General features: G+C 39.3%; 2 protein-coding genes across 2 annotated transcripts in view; both read right to left on the reverse strand.

Annotated features, from left to right (window-relative positions):
* Positions 1–20,975, reverse strand: part of otk (off-track) — a 231,667-nt gene that overhangs the window by 177,660 nt on the left and 33,032 nt on the right. Inside the window, exons 3-4 of the mRNA XM_065227030.1 lie at positions 10,173–10,301; positions 9,676–9,837 (exon numbers count right to left, since the gene is read on the reverse strand). Of these exons, the coding sequence (XP_065083102.1) occupies positions 9,676–9,837; positions 10,173–10,301 (291 nt within the window). The remainder of the gene's footprint in view (positions 1–9,675; positions 9,838–10,172; positions 10,302–20,975) is intronic.
* LOC135704561 (protein lethal(2)denticleless-like) lies at positions 11,975–13,829 on the reverse strand. Its single transcript, XM_065226027.1, has 2 exons — positions 13,767–13,829; positions 11,975–13,707 (listed from the first exon to the last, which is right to left on the reverse strand). The coding sequence occupies exons 1-2, from the start codon at positions 13,807–13,809 to the stop codon at positions 11,975–11,977; spliced, it is 1,776 nt and encodes a 591-aa protein (XP_065082099.1). The 5' UTR covers positions 13,810–13,829.

Below are 20,975 nucleotides of genomic sequence, written 5' to 3' on the forward strand. Positions count from 1 at the left end.
ACTTTACTTTCCCGTGCTTTTCGGGAAAAGTAAAGTAAACGCTTTTATTCATACGACCTCCCTTTTTATGGCACAGACCTGTTGGTCCATATTAATTCATACGACCTATTGACTGCACTCTCATTGGTGGAATGACAGCACAGCGAAAAAAAAATCGATTAGAAGAATAACAATAATTAAAAAAAATGGGACATCTCTGATTTTGGTGTGATTGTTTTGATAAAAAAGAGCGCAAAATTTCATCTCCACCGAGGGGGCAGCAAAACTACAAAATTACCTTGCATACCGGGGGTATTCATTGAATGAAAGGGACCGTGAAAGAGGACACTAAAATAGAAAGTTTTTCTTCTTTGATAACACTACACAACCCCTCAAACTTCCTTTTGAAACGCGCACTAAACTCATAGCCAATTTGTTTTTTTTTTGGTTCCAGCTAAAGCCCTACAGTGCTCGATTGGAAAGGATTGGAACAGCTTTTTTCAGTTTTGTGGCGAAAGTCGTCCATACTTTAACTAGAGGGCTTTAGTTTTAACCCAGTATGAAACCGAACTTTTTGTCAGTTCGAACCTCAACCTGAGCTGAGGTATACTTTATAAAGCCCTACAGTAAAAGTATGGACGACTGTCACCACAAAACTGAAAAAAGCTGTTCCAATCGAGCAAAGCGGTGCATTTTGACGGTTCGATTGGAACAACTTTTGACAGGCGTCCAAACTTTTACTGTAGGGCTTTAAGCTGAGGTACACGGTTAGAAAAAAGTACCCAAAATTAAGTACTTTTCACTCATCTCGGCACTATAGTGCAGGAACCCAAAAGTAGGTAAAGCGGGTCGAAGTAATTTTCATTTACTTGTGTGCAGTTCGTATGGAATTTTCCACTGGCATTTTAACCAAAAGTAAGTTAGTTGCACCCAACAGTAGGTAAATATGATTATACTCAACGTTGAGTTCCCACACTTTACTACCCCTGTTGGGTGGTTTTGCTCCTCCGTTTTTGACAACATTAGTAGGAGAAAATGAGACAAACTAATCAAAAGTAGGTAAAAGTGAACTGGCCATTGGGTTCTTTTTTCTTACCGTGTAGGTTTTAAAAACAAACGAGCAAACTTCCCGCATAAACGCGAACCATATCACATGACCTTACCAATAATGGTTATAAATTGTTTATAATCCCTGCTAAACTTCAACTGAAATGGTTATGGAACTTTACATGAACGTTTGTGTGATAAAGTTGTAACCTTATGTATTATGGTTTTTTGGAAGCGGACCTTACAAATAATGGGCTGTTAAGAACCATTACCATTCCAAATTCTTGTTTTCTCCATACATTTTCGGAAAGAGAACTATATTAGAACGTTTTTACCAATGGTTTGAGAACATTAATGGTTATGGTTATGGTAGTCAGTAAGGTCCATTAATGGTTTTGTATTATCACTCAACTTTACGTGAAATATATCGTGAATTGGTAATCAGTAATTTACAAGCAACCAATTCGCGATATATTCCACATAAAGTTGATCGACGTTACAAAACCATTTATGGACCTTACTGGTTACCATAACCATTACCATTAATGTTCTCAAACCATAAGTTAAAAGGTTTTAGTATAGTTTTCTTTCCGAAAATGTATGGAGAAAACAAGAATTTTGAATGGTAATGGTTCTTAACAACCCATTATTTGTAAGGTCCACTTCCAAAAAACTATAATACTTAAGGTTAAAACTTTATCATTAAACGTTCATGTAAAGTTCCATAACCATTTCAGTTGAAGTTTAGCAGGGATTATAAACAATTTTAACCATTTTAGGTAAGGTTTATGTTATGGTTCGCGCTTATGCGGGTTACGTTTGTTAGAAAACAAGCAGAGTCGATCTTGATACCCCAACCAGGTTGGAACTGAATAATAAACAAATTCGCTATCAGTTTCACAAGCCATTTCAAGAAGGCTCAAAATTAAAATCACAATTGCACCTAGTGACAGATACGAGCGAAAAAAAAGACCGAAAAAACAGAACATCCACCGACGAGCAAAGCGCGCTTCGATCAGGTAAATATTTTCTTCAATTGGTCAAAAATCATCTTCTTAAAAATGAACCTCAAACGGGGCAAGAGTGCCTCCCCTTCATGCTTGGCACGCACAGTTGTACCAACAATCAATACGAAACTAACGATTTTAAATTGGCTCACCACTTTAGTAGCCTATTGGTCCCAAGCAAACGATTAACGTATCCTATTGTAGTTGAAATTCTATTACTACACTATGTTTGTTTTGATTCGCTATGAAAGTTTGACAGATAACATCAGGGGTGTGTGGATTCATGCAGAACATGCAGGGGTGAGTGAAATAGCTTGAGACTGCTTGGGACCGTTGTTCTGGTACTGAGTGAGCCAAAAATAATAATGATTTTCTTCGGGACCCAGGGACCTGGTCTTAGAGTTACCTCTATGGTTGTACCAACAATCAATACGAAACTAACGATTTTAAATTAGCTCACTACTTGACTAGCCTATTGGTCCCAAGCAAACGAACAACGTACCCCATTCTAGTCGAAATTCTAGTACTACACTATGTTTGTTTTGATTCGCTATGAAAGTTTGACAGATAAAATGAGGGGTTAGTGGATTTTCCTATGTTTCGAGGGGTGATTCGACAAGCTTGGGACCGAAGATAGTACCAGAGGTGAGCCAAAAAGTTGAGCACGTTTCTTCGGAACCTACTTGTCTTAGAGTTACCTCTATGGTTGTACCATAGAGGTAACTCTAAGACCACTGGGTCCCGAAGAAAATCATTATTATTTTTGGCTCACTCAGTACCAGAACAACGGTCCCAAGCAGTCCCAAGCTATTTCACTCACCCCTGCATGTTCTGCATGAATCCACACACCCCTGATGTTATCTGTCAAACTTTCATAGCGAATCAAAACAAACATAGTGTAGTAATAGAATTTCAACTAGAATAGGATACGTTAATCGTTTGCTTGGGACCAATAGGCTACTAAAGTGGTGAGCCAATTTAAAATCGTTAGTTTCGTATTGATTGTTGGTTGTACCACAAACGAAGTGACAGACGGAGCGGCTCGAAAACTTTGGTGACGCACCTGCTATTGCAATTTTTCAGTGTACATCATGGCAACACCACTACTACTGGATTGTACCACATGGCAACACTACTATTGGATTCTACCACATGGCAACACTAAATGCACTAGAATATTTTGGTTCTATCTCTTTCACTCTACTCCAAACTGAAATGCATAAAAAAAAATGACAAAATGATACACTCTTTGCACACTGTCAAAGATCATATTGCACATAAAATCAACTATGTTCAAATCAAAACAAAAATACTAACCCATCTGGTGGCTGATGGCACAAGCTTCTAAGAAAATTCTATTACAGCGAACCACATTTTTTTTAATTGATTTCTTCGCCAGTTAGTCGTCTGTCACTTCGTTTGTGCGGAGACGAACCAGCCCAGGGCTGAAAGTCTCCTTAATAAAGATATAAAAAAAAAACTTCGTTTGTTTTCCAACTGCTCATTTGTAAATAACTTTTCACGCAGTTATTGAAAATTGATTTTCTATAAAGTAATTGATAGATTAGGATCATAGCTTCCTATAGATATGCAAAAAGTAGGTAAATCTTAACATTTGAATCAACACCAATGATTTTTTACACTTCAAGTCCGAGATGTGCAGCGAGCATTTCTCACTTCATTTTTACAACGCAAAAACAAATACAGTTTATTACTAGAATTAAAATCCACCTTTTATTACGTACCTATTACAAGCTTAAACTTAATTCTATCTATTGCTTCAAACAGAACTACGTTTTGTTCTCGGTTTTGTCAACTGTGTGCAAAGTTATTAGCAAATGAGCAGTTTGTGACCAAAACTGTGTATGCCAAGCAGTGCTGAGATTTGTCATTGTCATTGACAGACTTTCGCGCGATATTGACAAAATTGTTCGTCACATAGTCACTGACAGACTTGATCCTCAAAAAAACCTTCGTCAAAATCTCATTCATTTTTTCGTCAATGACAAAGATTCACCTGGTAACAAAAAGTGTAATTTAGTACATTCTGTGTCACATTATTGTTATCCAAGTAGCTCAGGACGTAGATGCTTGTTCACTAAAATGGATCCATGTGATTGTTTTGCTCAGGTCATTTAATTTCGTAACAAATTGAGCTAATAAACAAATATGCACATGTTTGTCACTGACACCATTGTCATTGACAATTGACATGGTTTGCCTTGACTATGACTGTTAGCTCAAATGAGTGACCAAAGCAGAATTGTCAATATCACCGTGTACTGTCGAGATTTTGCAGCACTGATGCCAAGCATGTAATCCCCTTCTTCTTCTTCGCATTTCAAGCTTAATGCATATCGCCAAGGGGTAGTCACTCTACACACTTATTTTGTGGCGATTTTTTTCTCAGTGTGTCATACGTGTGCCGCAGCTATGCCAGCAGTGCCGAGAGTGCCAGTCATTGTACTAACTTTTGTATGCTTGGCATTGCATAATGGCATGCTTGGCAACCCGTTTAACTTGACAGTTCGAATGTATTGTTTTGAAGGAAGAACATAATAACAGAAACGAAGTGACAGACGACTAACTGGCGAAGAAATCCATTTAAATAATGTGGTTCACTGTAATAGAATTTTCTTGGAAGCTTATGCCATGATCCACCCACATCTATGACACGAATGTCATTCCCATATACTTTGTGTGAAGCCGAAAGATCCTGGTTCTCTGGTTCGATTTTACGTCAACATTTGACAGCTGCTGCAAATATTCTCAAGCAAGCTCTGTTCATGCGTGATAAGTTGCTAGGAAAGTTTGTCGCGAGTGGCGGGAAGGATTTTTTTTAAATCTTTGTTGTGCCATAGGTGCTGTTTACTGTGTTGAACACGAATTATCGTTGCCTAAAAATTAAGTGCGTTTTAATTGGATGTGATAGCAGCATTACTACACAGGTAAAAACTTTTTACGCGATATGACCATGCGGCACACATGAATGTAGCTTAAAAACGTGTTGTCAACACTAACACCACCAACATCGGTGGCGGCTTCAGTGAGTACTACACTGAACCAATTTGACATATTCCTGTTATGTGGAAATCTAATAAATTTGCGCTATAAGATAATCCATTGAAAATGATATGATTGAAAATGTGTCAGGTAAATTCTATATGAATATCTGATACATTTACAATGCTGATAATTTGGTAACTTTTATGTGATCGTCATATGATAAATGAAAATCAGTCAAATTATAATAATTAACTGAAATGGATTTGAACCCCATAAGCATAAGCTTTACGTTTCACCACAATATTATATATGTGTCATAAATCAATCGAAGTAAAGTTTATGTGAAAATCACATGAAATTTACTTCTTCTTTTGACACATATATTTAATCGATTTCTAAAAATAAATCGAAAAATAAACATTAGACAGTGGGAGCTTTCACAGTTGTGTCTTTTTTTATTGTAGCTGATTTGGGATTCGATCAAGAATTGTTGAGGTGTGATGCTTTCGGTTTCTGCGCTCGATTCCACTGGACCACGGCTGACTTCAAGATTGAGCTCGTTCAATTAGCATGAAGTAAGAACAGCTCTCCCGACATGGAATGTAGTGCAACTTTATGCTCGTTTTGCTAGAGTGAAGACAAATAGCACTGACAAGTTTATGTTCCGTTTCGGTGGTGTCGTTTGTTCAAATCTTTCTTAATGCGCCTGTGTGCAATAAAACAACGACTAAATTATATGAGTTGATGGAACTGGTTCATGAAGTTCGAGTACTAGGGCTGGAATCTGAATTAGCTGTGTAGAAGGCTTACAATTAGAATCACAGCAAAGTAAATATTGCAGTAGAATCATTTTTTTTTTCAATCTCAATACATTTTTTTCCGGAACCCCTTATCTTATGAAACAATAACAAACAAAGATTATTCAATACAGTATCATTGTTGCTAGCAATATTTACAATATCAACAATATCAACTAATCATTTTAATGAGTGTACGATAACATCGTTGAAAATTGTTTCAATAATTTATAAAGAACAATCAAGTAAGATGTATTTTATTGGGAGCGATGTTCATCCCAGAAAATCATGCCAAAACAAATGTTTGCTGTTGGATTTCTTAAAAGGCAAATCTATATGACTATATAATGATTGGGATAAATCTGTTTACAATCTTTAAACCTCAAAAATCAAAGGAAGCTATTCCAATGAGATATGAGATATACATGTTTTCCTATACTGCAAAGTTAAATGACAGTCCAATAGTTTCTACATGTCTGTTTACACGCGACATATCAACAAACGTCAATTTCTAATAATGCAAACTTATATGATTTTCCATTACTTTCTAGATGTCTGTTCCCACATATATCAACATGACATATCAACAATTTTTCACCATGAAATATATCAGACAATATTCATATACTTTTTACCTATCGCTAACCACGTTCGAAGCAAAGTATTATCAAGTACAAAGTATGTGAAATTACGATAGAAATCATTCCATATCGCAGTCATAGTTTTAAAGTGATAATACAATGGAATCTATCAATCATCACATAGAATGAATAAATCTGCTGACATTGCTATGTTATAAGATGGATCCAGTAAACGGTACATGTCGATTTGTTTCAGTGTAGTCTTGCCAGGGATGTGGATCCACCAGATGGGTTAGTTTTTTGTTTTGATTTGAACAAAGTTGATTTTGTGTACAATGATTCTTTGACAGTGTGCAAAGAGTGCGTATCATTTTGTCATTTTTTTATGCATTTCAGTTTTGAGTAGAGTGAAAGAGATAGAACCAATACTTTCTAGTACATTTGGTGAAAATGCTAGTTCAATCCAGTAGTAGTGTTGCCATGTGGTTCAATCCAGTAGTAGTGGTGTTGCCATGTGGTACACTGAAAAATTGCAATAGCAGGTTAGTCACCAAAGTTTTCGAGCCGCTCCGTCTGTCACTTCGTTTGTGATAATAAGCAGTGGAATCCGAACCAAGGCGATGATTCAGAGGCTGGACAAACAGACCCTAATGGTGGATCCCCTCGAAAAGGTGATGGAGTTCCAAAAGCAAAGACAGCATCGAAACGCATCTTATGGCATTCGGAACATACAGCCGCCGGGGAAAGCTGCTGCGGAAATTAGAAGGCTCACTGGCATCGAACCGGTAGAACGTGGATACACGATTTGAGGAGGCCCAGAATGCGACGAACGTGTTCCGCTGGTAAAGAATGACTCTTCGTCAATGGTGTCACCGACAAGCAGGTGGATGCATTAAACCGGAATGATCATGTGCCCGTGGAGTGGCAGTCGGCGGATCGAAACTAAAACTAGCATATCCGAAACAATACAGAGTAGCTAGTAGGGACGAGCCATTTATCTTCTTTTCTTCGAGGAGGGCGACTCTATCTACGATGCAGGAAATTTTTTGTTTTGCTGTGGATAGCTGTGCGCACGCTGAGTAGATATAAAGAAGATTGACGACGATTTTGAAGATTTCCTGCAAAAAGATGATGCGCGATGCAAATAGATGCGAGAAATGAAAGAAAATATTTCGAAGATTGTGTGTGAGATTTGTTGAGAATCTAAAATTGAGATTTAGATGTGTCGCTCCCCTCGCTTTTCTTGGACGTTTCTCATCTGCCACACAAAGCTACAGTGAAACGGCATTTTTTCATATTTTATCCGGTGCTTTGTGGAATGTGGGATTGATTGAGTGGAGTGTAATTATACATGCGATTTTGATCATTAACGATTATTACCCTAATTTAGGTTTGTATTGCGCGGAATGAATCACTGTTCGGGCAGGCTAATGCCTGTGTCTGTGCACTAGGGAATTCTATGTGTGTAGGGAATTGTATACATCAACTTCAAATGACTTCTAGCGAGAACAAAAAATAGCGTCTGTAGTTAATCCACAGACTAACAGACATAACACATTGAATATTTCTCAATGTAAAACATCGTCGCTAAAACATTACCGCCATCTGTTGAGTACACTGTGGTGGGCACTACACTGAACAGATGGAGATAGTGTGAAAACGTCAAACGCAAGGGAATTGACTATGCGCGCCACAGGTGGCGTTACTACCAACTACGATACTTTTAAATTGTCCGTTAAATGCTTGTTCGATGAACAACTTGCGAATGTTATGTCTGTTTGTCTGTGGTTAATCATTATATCAGTGATTATGTCAAATTATTTTATCAAAAAATAATAGAAATTTCCATTACTCATCATTACCAAACGTACCCCATGACAATTTAATCACTGCGTGTTTATGATTATTTCTTCGATTTCATTTTATATTTTATTGCAATACCTTTCGTGGACCTTGCATAGCATCGTTATGTTTGTTTACTTTGCACGATAGGTAGCCGGTTTGACAGTTCAATAGGTAGACTTGGCTTCACTCTTGGCGTGACTCATTATACACCGACTCTAGATTTTACAATGGCGCAGAGAAAGTACAGTGTTGCCAGTAAAAGTCATTGTTTACAAAAGCTGTTATGCCCTAATTCCAGCTCTATCTAGATATAATGCCTAAAGGTCCAAGCGCAATAACAGCGGAAGCGGAACGGCAGCGGAAATGGAAAAGCCCGATCTGAGTAAGCCTACTTGTCGGATTGAAAACTAGTTAGAATAAAATCGTCTTCGGTTAGGCACAGGGGAACCCTATCCCTGTCAACCACATATAGATGCACCATAGCTCACATGATCTTGACATTTTTGGAAAATCTGACACTTTTGGACATACTGACCGCGGGAAAACTGAGGGAGGCACGACAGAACAAGACAGCTTACTCATTCACACTCGCATTGCACTGCTGAATGCTAGAAAGAGTAGTCTGTTGCAGTCATCCTCCTTACCCACTATATTAATCACATTGATGTGAGCTCCGCCGAAATTCGTGATTGTTGCCCCCGTGGTTAGGCACCTTGATGTCATTTTTGACAACTGTCAAACTTTCCGTTTCCGTTCCGCTTCCGCCCACATTGCGTTTGGGCCTTAAGGGGGAGGGGGTGTAAGATTTTGTAACATGCAATGCATTAGATATAGGCAATATAGGAAAAACGTGACGAAAGGCTGAAAAGGGGGGTTAATTTTTCCTCAAATTAGCGTGACATAATTAATGCATGGTCCCTTGGTAGGAGTGCACTGTTACAGCGTCCAGATTTACTTTTAACCAGGCTTTATTTAGTCTCCGGGCCAGAATCATAATTTCCAAAATCTCAATGCAAAATGTCCATCATGCATAATGTCTTTATGCCTAATGTACTACAGATGCCTTGCATCCATATGCCTAATAAAGTATACTCTGTTACTTAAAGCCTATTAAAGCTAGTTTGTGGTTACCAAAGAATTATCTAGTATTGTAGTCGTACCTATAGTAATGACTGAAATGATGAAATTCTATAAACAACAAGAATTACTTCATATAATATTTCGCTCACGTTATTCGGAATCCACATGAGTCACAAGGTTCAACAAGACCGAAAATATATAATTCTCAAGAAGCAAACTATGTACATATAGGTATAGTTCCACTTTTAGTAGGTTCGATTGGTAGATTTCAGAGGGCATGAAACGCAAAACAAGAGCGTGAAAAAAGGCAATCACAATAAAAATTGGACTTACGGATGATGTCCAGCTTGGCCGGCGGTGTAGCGACCCGGGCCCCGGAGGAACGAGCCGTCGCCAGACACACGTAATCTCCGTTGTCCGACCGCTGGGAGACGCCGTTTATATGCAGATTGGAACCATTTAAATACACACGACGATCCAGTCGGATGGGATTGCCTGCCAAAGTTTGGGGAGAGAGATAGAAAAAGTGGAAACGGGGGTGAGCAGATGGTCATATAATAAAAATTAATGTTCCAGCAAAAGAAGAAAACATGCTGGCTTCGAATCGATCGCCGGTGCATAAATGTCACCGGCACCAGCACCAGCAGCAGCACATTTCTTTCAACTGCAAATAGAACACCAGAACCGCTGCAGAAATTGAATTCCAAATCAGAAATTTGAAGAAAATTAATGCAAATTCTTGTGCTACTCTTTGGAAAATTCATTCAATTTCAGTTTAGACTCGGTTTGCTTCCGTCTTTCTAGTTACCCCACCCCCCTTTGAAACTTACCATTCAACGTCCAGGAAAAGTCGATCTCATCGTCGAAGAAAGCTCGACACTTGAACACAACCGATTCTCCCTCGTACACCTGGGTGTACTTTGGCAGAACCGTAAATTGGAACTCGGAACGGGCGAACGCTGTGGAGAAAGAAAAACACAGAACAGAACCAGAAAATTCAAATTAGTCACCATCGTCGTTGGCATGTAGAAATTCTAGGCTAGCCCCCCCACCCATCCCAGCACAGCTAATGTCATCGCCATCACTGATGTGACAGCGTCGTCGTTGGTAGTAGGCTAGGCATGGGATGTTTGCTTTTTTGCCGCTATTCACGTTTCTTATCAGCTCTCAGGAACTCGGGGGGAAGAGGAAGGCATTTTGGAATCACCGGAAAACCCCGTTTTCCGATGGGAAAAAATTGGTGTGCAGCGGAAGCATGATCGGAACGGAGAAGCCCAACGCACACCTTTGCTGGCGTTTTATATATTTTTTTTTTTTCTTTATTATGAGCGAGGTGCGATGATAAGAACTTAACTCTTCTATCAGTACGAGGTGGGGGGAAAATGTCGTTACCCATCTACCCAGTTGGTTATACCGACGGCAGAGAGCTTTTCGAAGTTTGAATGGAAATGTCGTGAGGTGAATTTTGATGGGAACGTTTCACGCGACATCAGTTTTGAGTTACTTTAGAGTGCTTTTTGAATGCGCCGAATGTGTACGGGGGAGTTTGGTAAACGAGATGATCAACCCGATTCGTGCCTTCCTCAAAATTGGCCTTAGCACGCTTTCTACTCTCTATATATTTACAATTTTTCTGTACTCTAACGGAACTATCAACTCTATACTTTCATCTCATCATCCATCGTATAAAATGGCCACTTTAAGTCTGATATTTGACGTTAACCATCTCCAACTATGGACAATTTATTTAAATTATATTTAAAATCTATAGTTGTCATTATGCTGTGATATAATTTAATGCAGTAAATGAAGCTAACATTGTGAAGAATTAAATATTACAGGGGAATGCTGGCCTAGGCAATAACTTCACCTAAATATTAGCATTATCGCCAAAATAAGTCCTATAGCGCTTAAATTTGGAAAATCTATGCCTTGAATCTAATCTATCCTCATGCACTTTACTAGGTATTTAATAGCTTCTTTCATCGATCTATGTGCTGAAAATAGCTGGGAATGTCCTAACATGGCCGTGAGAATGCAAAGAGAATGTCGACGAAGAGAATCGATCAATGTTACTTAGGAACTAATGCAATTGGGCCTATTCTGCGCGGCGTGTGAGGTGAGGTGACAGTGAAGTGACAATTGTCACCTCGAGTGAGGTGACTCTCCATTTGATTTGCACGGAGAGTCACCTCACCCGAGGTGACATTTGTCACTTCACAAGTGACAGCGTGTCACCTCACCTCACACGCCGCGCAGAATAGGCCAAAATGTTCAGCTTGACATGATCGCATGGTAAAACATCACCGTTCGTTCGCGCGTAACATTTGGGCCTAACAGCTATTGAAAAAAAAACTTGTAAGGCCACGCGATCGCGAACCCGCGCAAACCAACAACATCAGGCCACCATCTTGAATCTGAGTCTACCATATTGGATTGAAATCAACCCTCCTCATCCGTCATCTTGAATTCACAAAGAAAAAAGCTCTCTAAAAAGAAACAGATTAGTTTATTCGTCAAATGGTGTCTTTAACCGTAAATCAGAAGAAATAAAACGTAAGAATAATAAAACAGATTGTCAATTTAAAAGAAGTTCAACATTCACACATTGGTCCCATTTCCGGTGGGCGTTTCAAGGGGCGGAGATCGATACAAATTCGACGTCTCCGGTGGGCTCGGTTGCCGACTCGACCGGCTCTTGGGCGCCACTCCGGGACCTGGTTTCGTTTGTGGAGCTCGTTTCGATGGAAATGGTTTTCGCTGCTTGGAGTTGGAGGAGCTTCTGTTGGCGGATTCTCGTTAGCCAGTCTGCATTCTCCTTGAGCTTGCGTTTGTTGGTATTGTTTGTCACGTTGACCAGATGGGGAGCTTCCCCATACAGGGCAAAGTTCGGTAGATTCACGGTTGGTGAATATTTGCTACTAGCATGTTTGCTGCAGCTGGGTTCGCCGTTGGGTTTGGTGATTTTCCCAAGGGCAGTATGGGATAAGGCTAGTTCTAATGGATCTTCCAGATTGTCTCTGTCAATGTCCGAGAATGTTCTTTTGAGTGGAAGTTGCTTATTGATGATGTAGTCAGTGATAAGGCTTCCAATAGATCGCGGGGTGAACTCCAATGATTTCGATCGAACCTTACCCGATTCGTGCCAGTAGTTAACGCAACACTTAGCGTGACGCTTGTATTGCACCTTCATGTCCTCGTCGGTCTCCTCCAGACCTACTCTCCAAATCTGAATCATCGGTATGCATCGACACTGCACACCGCTGCATGTCACAATCCGGGTGACCTTGCGACTTTGCATCCAGGCAACGCCTGCCACCACGTGACCCTCCAACCGCACCAACGGATTAGGATTGTTCACATTCCAAATGTAGCTATTATTGTCACCGGAACCGCTCAACAAATACTGCCCATCCGGACTCAGGCACGATTTGATGAAGTACGAGTTATTATTAAGTCCGCTATACCTCTGAATCGGCACCGCTGGATAGCCAGAAATGTTATAACAATAGATGTAGTTATCCATACAGTTCACGTATAGCCAGTTCCGGGTGTGGTCAATCAGGAGATTTGTGAAACCCTTAAAGCTAGTCCCGGCATAGGGGAAACTGTGCTTCGGCAGGGGATCCCGTTTGTGGCTGGAGTAGTGCCGTCGAACATCCCAAACCTTAACGATACCATCTCCGGCACCGCACGAGATCAACGTGTTATCATCCTGGAAGACAAGCCCAGTTATACTACATCTGGTGCTCCTATCGTACACGTCCAGTGGAAGTTGTCGCTTCCCAAACTCAGGTGTTCCAAGACCGCCGGTGTGTCCACCATAGATAAAATTATCCGCCTTCGGTGTCATATTCAATCCGCAGGACGCCCTGGAATCCCACAATGCAATTACACCATCCCTCCCACCGGTGGCAAAAACAGCGGGATCCGTGCGCCTAAACGCCACCGTCTTCACCGCTTGCGAGTGATCGTTGTAAGTCCGTATAAGCTCCAAACTCGATTCCGTCACCGCGAATAAACGCGCCGATCTATCCGCGGAAGCTGACACCAAGTTCATACTGCCCGGCATCCAATCGATATCGAACACGCCACTCCTGTGGCACTGTTTCCCCTCCAACACCAACGGTCGCTCACCTCCCCGATTATTGGTCCGCAAATTCGTATTCAGCAACGCTATCTGGCCGCAATCATTGGCAATGGCCAGAATATGTTCCTTTCCCTTGCACTTGGCAAACTTGGCTGCCGAAATCGGCCACAACGGATTAAAGTTCGGCAGTGACGGTGCTGGTGTAATTCCATCCCAGCTGTCCTGTTCTCCCACGGACAACCGCGTCAGTGCCGTATCATTTAGCGCCGAAAAGCCTGCAATTACAAATTCTTGAAATTCATTGCCCCTTTTGTAATACGATCACTACCCTTACCATTGCCATGCTGCCGTCCGAAGAAATTGAGAACCGTATTCATTTCCGCAGAATAATTCCGTCCAAATTCCAGAGCACAATCCAACGTTTCCGGTTCGTGCGTTTTATCAACTCGATAATGGAATGGGGCCAATACCAGAAAACAGAAGCCAATACCAGAATACACTTCGACAGTGAGCATGCATAAGGGCCTATACGCGATGATCGATTCTCTTCGTCGATTTTCTCTTTTGATAATAACTCGCTAGATTTAACGTTTCTCGGTGCGTTTGCTGTTGCTTTCGATAGCCAATACAACCTGTTACTACTCTGCATTGAACAAATTCTAGAAAATTGTTTCGCCTAGCTGTGGCAATGCAAAGAGAAAATCGATGAAGAGAATCGATCATCGCGTATTCGCCCTTATGAATGCTCACTGTCGACTTGGTTGTCCCATGTGCGACTCTCTTGCTCGCTTGGAGCGCATTTCGCGTTCGTCGATTTCCGAGTCGATTTCGTCGAGAATTATGCATATACCTTACACGGCCAATGGAAGTAACTCAAAATTGAGCCGAATTTTACTCAAAAGTACATAAAGTGAGTAAAATTTTCCTCGATTTTTACACAGCTTACCACACGGAAACAAATCGACAATGAGCATGCATAAAGGCGTAAACGCGATGATCGATTTTCTTTTTTGTTAATAACTTGCTAGATTTAACGTTTCTCGGTGCGTTTGCTGTTGCTTTTGATAGCCAATACAACCTGTTACAACTCTGCATTGAACAAATTCTAGAAAATTGTTTCGCTTAGCTGTAAGAGAATCGATCATCGTGTATACGCTCTCATGCATGCTCACTGTCGAATTCGACATTGTACGGTTTATTGGATCCATCTTATAACATACACTGAGAAAACTACTCATATTCCGTTTATGTGCCACATAGATTTTTTCAATATTTGGAGGCGAACCAGCCTAAGGCTGAAAGCCTTAATAATAAATAATAATAATAATAATTTTTTCAATATGACTTCCCAAATGAAATTTATGTGTGAGACACATAATGTGTTCCATTCGACATTCAATAAATTACAAGATAAATTATATGTGTGGTCACACATGAACTTTATCCAGCTCTCCATGCTCGGTAATGGCGGCCATGTTGGTATGAACATGTTGTAACATGTTTTTATGAACAAATGTATCCTTCACTGTGTTTTTTGACACTATGTGGATGTTCGGATTTTGACGCCTCCCTATCCTTCTCCCATCAGTAGCAGAAGAAAATGGAACAACATACGCCCTCCAGTTATGGCGGTAAGCTCCAACTCGGATTAACTTTTAATACCGTCCCTGTTTGTATGATCTGAAAAATGTTTGCTCAGAATTATGTTGATTAACTCTGATGTCGACATCAAACCAGCCGGACATTCTTGATCGGGATTTAATCCGAGGATAATACCGGTTGGAGCTTACCACCATTAGTGTAAAAAAGCACAGTGAAGGATACATGTATTCATACAAACAGGCCACCATTACCGAGCATGGAAAGCTGGATAGCTAGTGACAAATAAGTTTCATTTCAGGATTATTATATGTTATTTATTTCTACTATCTAAAAAATTTCAGATGCTATTATATGGAAGGAAATACAAAATTTTAGATTGAGCAATTAGTTATTTTTTCCTCTTGGTTGTCGCAGCTATTCAGTTTTAGCACAAACGAAGTGACAGACGGAGCGGCTCGAAAACTTTGGTGACTAACCTTCTATTGCAATTTTTCAGTGTACCACATGGCAACACCACTACTACTGGATTGTATTACATGGCAACACCACTATTGGATTGAACTAGCATTTTCACCAAATGTACTAGAATATTTTGGTTCTATCTCTTTCACTCTACTCAAAACTGAAATGCATAAAAAAATGACAAAATGATACGCACTCTTTGCACACTGTCAAAGAATCATTGTACACAAAATCAACTTTGTTCAAATCAAAACAAAAAAACTAACCCATCTGGTGGATGATGGCACAAGCTTCCAAGAAAATTCTATTACAGTGAATTTTAATGGATTTCTTCGCCAGTAAGTCGTCTGTCACTTCGTTTCGAGGGGGGCGACACATCTAAATCTCAAGTTTAGATGCTCAACAAATCTCACACTAGCGAATCAATCTTCGAAAAATCTTCTTTCATTTGTCGCATCTGTTTGCATCGCGCGTCATCTTTTTGCATGAAATCTTCAGAATCGTCATCAATCTTCTTTCTATCTACTCAGCGTGCGCACAGCTAGCCACAGCATAACACATTTTTTTCTGCATCGTAGATAGAGTCGTCCCCCTCGCTTCGTTTGTGGTTTTAGTGTTCTCGTAGCTGGAACTCGTATTCATTAAAAACGGATACTGACTCAACGTCATTATTCACCGACGATGATTTATTTTTAAGCACCAAAATTTGGAGAATCTTGAGCACTCAGCACTCGAGCTCCTTACTAGTGAAATCAAGAGCCACATGTGAAAAGAAAGCTTTTTGTAAACAAACCTTTGAAGGCCCTTTTCTCGCCAACTGAAGGTTGCTCACGCAAACCAACAACATCATCGGGAAGGGGAAAGTTTCCCCTACCCGGTGATCTTGATGGTTTGATTTGATGTTATATGGGTGTCGAGAAAAGGGCAAAAGGAGGTTTGTTTACAAAAAGCTTGTATGCCCTTTTCACATGTTGTTCTTGAAATATGTTGGATGTAAATAGTGAAAGATCCTGGATTCGCACTTCTATTCTATGACATGATTGTCTGTTGAGTTCTCCAAGCAGGATCTCACGAACACTACACTGATAACATAATTTTACACACCCTAGCGTATACTGTCATGTGCACGGTAAGAATCAAACATCCATTTATGACTAAAAGTGAACCCATTGTCAATAAAAGCGCCACTACTAATTAATGAGTAATTCATTATGCCAATTCGACAGTGAGCATTCATAAGGGCGTATACGCGATGATCGATTCTCTTCATCGATTTTCTCTTTTCTTAATAACTCGCTAGATTTAACGTTTGTCGGTGCGTTTGTTGTTGCTTTTGAAAGCCAATACAACCTATTACAACTCTACATTGAACAAATTCTACAAAATTGTTTCGCTTAGCTGTAGCAATGCAAAGAGAAAAACGATGAAGAGAATCGATCATCGCGTATACGCCCTTATGCATGCTCACTGTCGAATTAAGTAGTAACTGTTATGGCGGTAAGCTCCAACTCGGATTAACTTTTAATACCGTCCCTGTTTGGATGATCTGCGAAGTGTTTGCATAGCATCGTGTTGAATAACTCTGATGTCGACATCAAGCAGCCGGACAATCTTGATCGGGATTTAATCCGAGGATAATACCGATTGGAGCTTACCGCCATTAGCTACTGTTAGCAGAAACTCATTGTTGTTAAAATACTTTACTCATTAGTGAGTAAAACCACCTTTATCAAAAATGAGTTAACCTTTACTCACAAAAAAGTTACTTGACTGTTACCGTGCAAGCGTAGGGTTTGTTTTCGTTTTGTTGTTTATTTTTACTTTAGAATGACAGTTCTTACAGCAAACAAAAAATTTCTCACAGCTAACAAAAAATTTCATCTCACTAACACACGCAAATCGCACCAATACGAACCCGGCTGGAGAGGACTATAGTATCCTCGAGAACGGGAGTAACAGCTGTCTGTATAAGTGTGCGTGAGAGTGAGATCGACGAAGCAGCGTAGCCAGAATGTTTTAAAGCTTATCGGTATCAAAGGTGTTAAAAAATCGGTATTTATCGGTATTTAATTTTAATGAAAAAAAAATATCTTTTGGACTATTATCGGAAAATTCCGGAAGAAAACTCCGGGGAATGTTTGAATTAGCTTCTTGAGGAAGCTGAAAACAACATCCAGAGAAAGAAGAAAGAAGCTCCCTTCCCTAATAAAAAATAACTATAAACGAACGATAACCCAAATCATTGAACTATTCCACAAATGGTTTGGATGATACCCAGAACACGTCGTTAAGCAAATTAACCATACAATTTTTATTAGGGTTGGAGGAAATTTGAGGAAAGTTCTAAGAAAAGTCGGAAAATCATCCGCGAAACATCCAATACATAAATTAAGAAACTTCTGGCGAAAATTTAAAGAAACATTTACAAAAAAATCGGATTTCACATTCAAAAGAAAGCAGAAACGTTTTAGAAATCGGAAATAAATTCCAGAAGTAGCCATTTTCGGAGGAAACCAGAAGGAGCTCGGAAAAACCTTCCAATAGAAGTAAAAAAAAACAACTGGACAAAATTCCAGAACTAGACGAAAGAAATTTCTGGGAGAAGTTTAATTAAACTTCCTGGAGAAGACGGAAGAAACTTCATAAGGTAGATTGGAATAAAACATTCTGGAGGAAGTTGGGAGCCAGAGCGCTAACGGAACAGTCGAAAGAAACAAGGACATAATTCCGGAAGAAAGAGCTCTTGGAGATGATCTTATGATCCAGAAAATTTTCCAAATGGTCATTCCTGAAGACCCCGTAATGTCCCTGAAGTGTTTGGAACATTCCTAAAATGTACTTAGGATTATTCCATATTTCCTCGGGCTGTTTTGGAGTTCTCTGATCATCTTTGAAATACTTGGAACTTCCCTGATTATAATGAGACTACCGGAATATCTCTAATAAACTAGCTAGAGAACTAACCTTCAACTCTAGACTTTCTTGAAGATTACGAAATGTTTTAAGTGCTCTCACATTTTTCTTGAATTTATAGTAACATCAGCATTGAAGTTCTCTGATCTTTCCGATTTTTCAGAATTGAAAGTTATCAACACTGCAAGCACGGAGCTTCTCATAAAATGTTCTCACAATGTGCTTATGTTCATGTAACTTCCCTTGCGTTTCTAAAATTTGCATGAGCCCCATCGGAACATTGCTGAAGTTTTCGTAAATTGCCTGAGTTTCTTGGAACTCCTTTAAAATTTCAGCGATTTCCTTGAAATTTATTGATCTGTCCTGATGATCTCGGAGCTTCCTAAAGCTCCCTCAATTCTCCTGAAACTAATGGAACTGCCCTGAAAACCATTACATTTTCTAGAAGTTCTTTGGACTTGTGAAGTATCCAAAATATTTAGATCACTGGAGTTCGCTGGACCGGGTTTTAGAATTTTAACGGAAGTTATTGAAACATTCTTTAATCTATCGAAACTTACTCAAAAGTCTGGACTTTTCTGAAGTTTTAGAACTTCTTATAAGTTCCTGCATCTAGTGTGGATTCGCAATCAAAATCTGGAAGCATCACTGAAGTTCCAGGAAAGTTGAAAAGCGAAGACTGAAGAAGCTTCCAAGGGAAGTCAAAATAAGTTTTCGAGAGGAATCGTAAAATAATTTACGATGTAAGGTGGAAGATAATTCAGGAAGTTAAATAATCTTTAAAAAGTATTTCCCGATTCCCTCGGAGTTACCAGAAAGAGCCATCGATTATTTATTGATTCATGGGAAGCCAAAAATGGTTTTTTTTTCCTTTATTTAGGACATTTTTAGCCGTAGGCTAGTTCATCTCCGTACCAAAAATGGTGAGGAAATTGAAACATTAATCGAAAGAGTATCCATAAGACATTTTTATAATTTTTTTTTAATTTGAAAGGCTCAAAAATTTGAGATATTCAAAAAGATACAAGTTCCTCACAATAATTTTCTCCAAAATTCGAGCGTGGGCAGGCAATAATCATGTTGATTATTTAATAAAATCGGTATAGATCGGTATAAAACCTCAAAAATCGGTATTCTGAGGAACCTTATCTGTATATCGGTATCTAGTTCGGAAATCGGTATAAATACCCAGGTAAATACCGATAAATCGGTATATCTGGCAACGCTGCGACGAAGCATAAAATTGCTGATGTCAGAGTTAGGAAAATCCTGTTAGTTGGATTAGCCAATAGCAGCAGTTGGCGCGCAATCCAGGTGCATCACGCCATGGATTGCGCCAATAGGAAGCCGGTAGGGTAGAACAGCCTAGTAAGCACTTTAAGTGCATAAATAGGTAGTGAGCAGGTGGTTCGCTCTCTTTCATCATCGAACAGTTAGTGTACTCGGTTTAGTTTCTAAGTGAATAAAGTGTGTTAAGTGAAGTTTTAGCTTTTTAAAAACCTAAAACGTAACGAACGATCCTTAACTCAGGCTACCCGACCAACCGTTCGTGAAACTTCTTCAAAGTTCTTTATACAGAAATAAAGATTTATGTCGGCAATTCTTTACTTTGAATTTTCTATGATTTCGATGTACACATTTAAAAATCTTCATTGATCGACACTTACATTTAAGATTATTTCTTCATCGGTAATATGATAGTAATCTATAAAGGTGCCATACTAAATTTCTTTTAATTTCGATATGTCACATGGACTTTAGTATTCTGTACAAATATTCATCAATAAATATTTAAATACTGATATCATCGTCACTTTGAACTTTGACAATGAACAACAAAGATTGCCATCGATGCACATTTATAATCTTCTTGTTATCGATTTGCATCGCTGGTTAAAGAGAGTTCGAAACACACCAGGTGGCAATGTTATATTATTTATCGACATATTCGGCATTTCATCGGAAGAAGCAATCTGCCGGTAAATGAATGAGAAGACCGATGGCCGCTACGCATCAAATGTTTACCATTGTAGTTCTTCAAGTTTACGTCTATATATTGAATAACCTGTGATAGCATGCGTGGTGGGATTCTCGGCATTTGGAACCCAATGAGGAAAATTGATACCTTTTTGACCTCTATTACACCTACATAAGCTCATCAACAGCAGCCGTGGACCCGAGGATTAGCAACCAACAACGAAATCAGTACACCCCAGATGGCATGGGATCGAAACTAGAAATTATGCAGATAAAAAATCACAAATAAAATCAGCATTTGTGTATCGATATTTTGATTTTACAACAGAAATCGATATTTTGAACTGGCAACACAATCGATATTTTGACATTGGTAACGATTGGAAGCAATATTTTGAGAAAGATCTTTATAAACGATTCACGATTAGACTTTTAGCATCTTTACAATTATTCATGAAATGGTGACGATCGCTATCGATTTTTTTTTATGAATGGCTTTGAAGATCGATGTATAGAAAATTAAAGAAAATTAACGAAATGGTTGGTCTGGAAGGTTTATCCACACTGAACCAAAACATCCGCAATACTT

The sequence above is a fragment of the Ochlerotatus camptorhynchus genome, unplaced genomic scaffold, assembly GCF_037179485.1.
Source record: "Ochlerotatus camptorhynchus isolate MF236.1 unplaced genomic scaffold, CSIRO-AGI_Acam_v1.1 ptg000022l, whole genome shotgun sequence".
Taxonomy (NCBI): Eukaryota; Metazoa; Arthropoda; class Insecta; order Diptera; family Culicidae; genus Ochlerotatus; species Ochlerotatus camptorhynchus.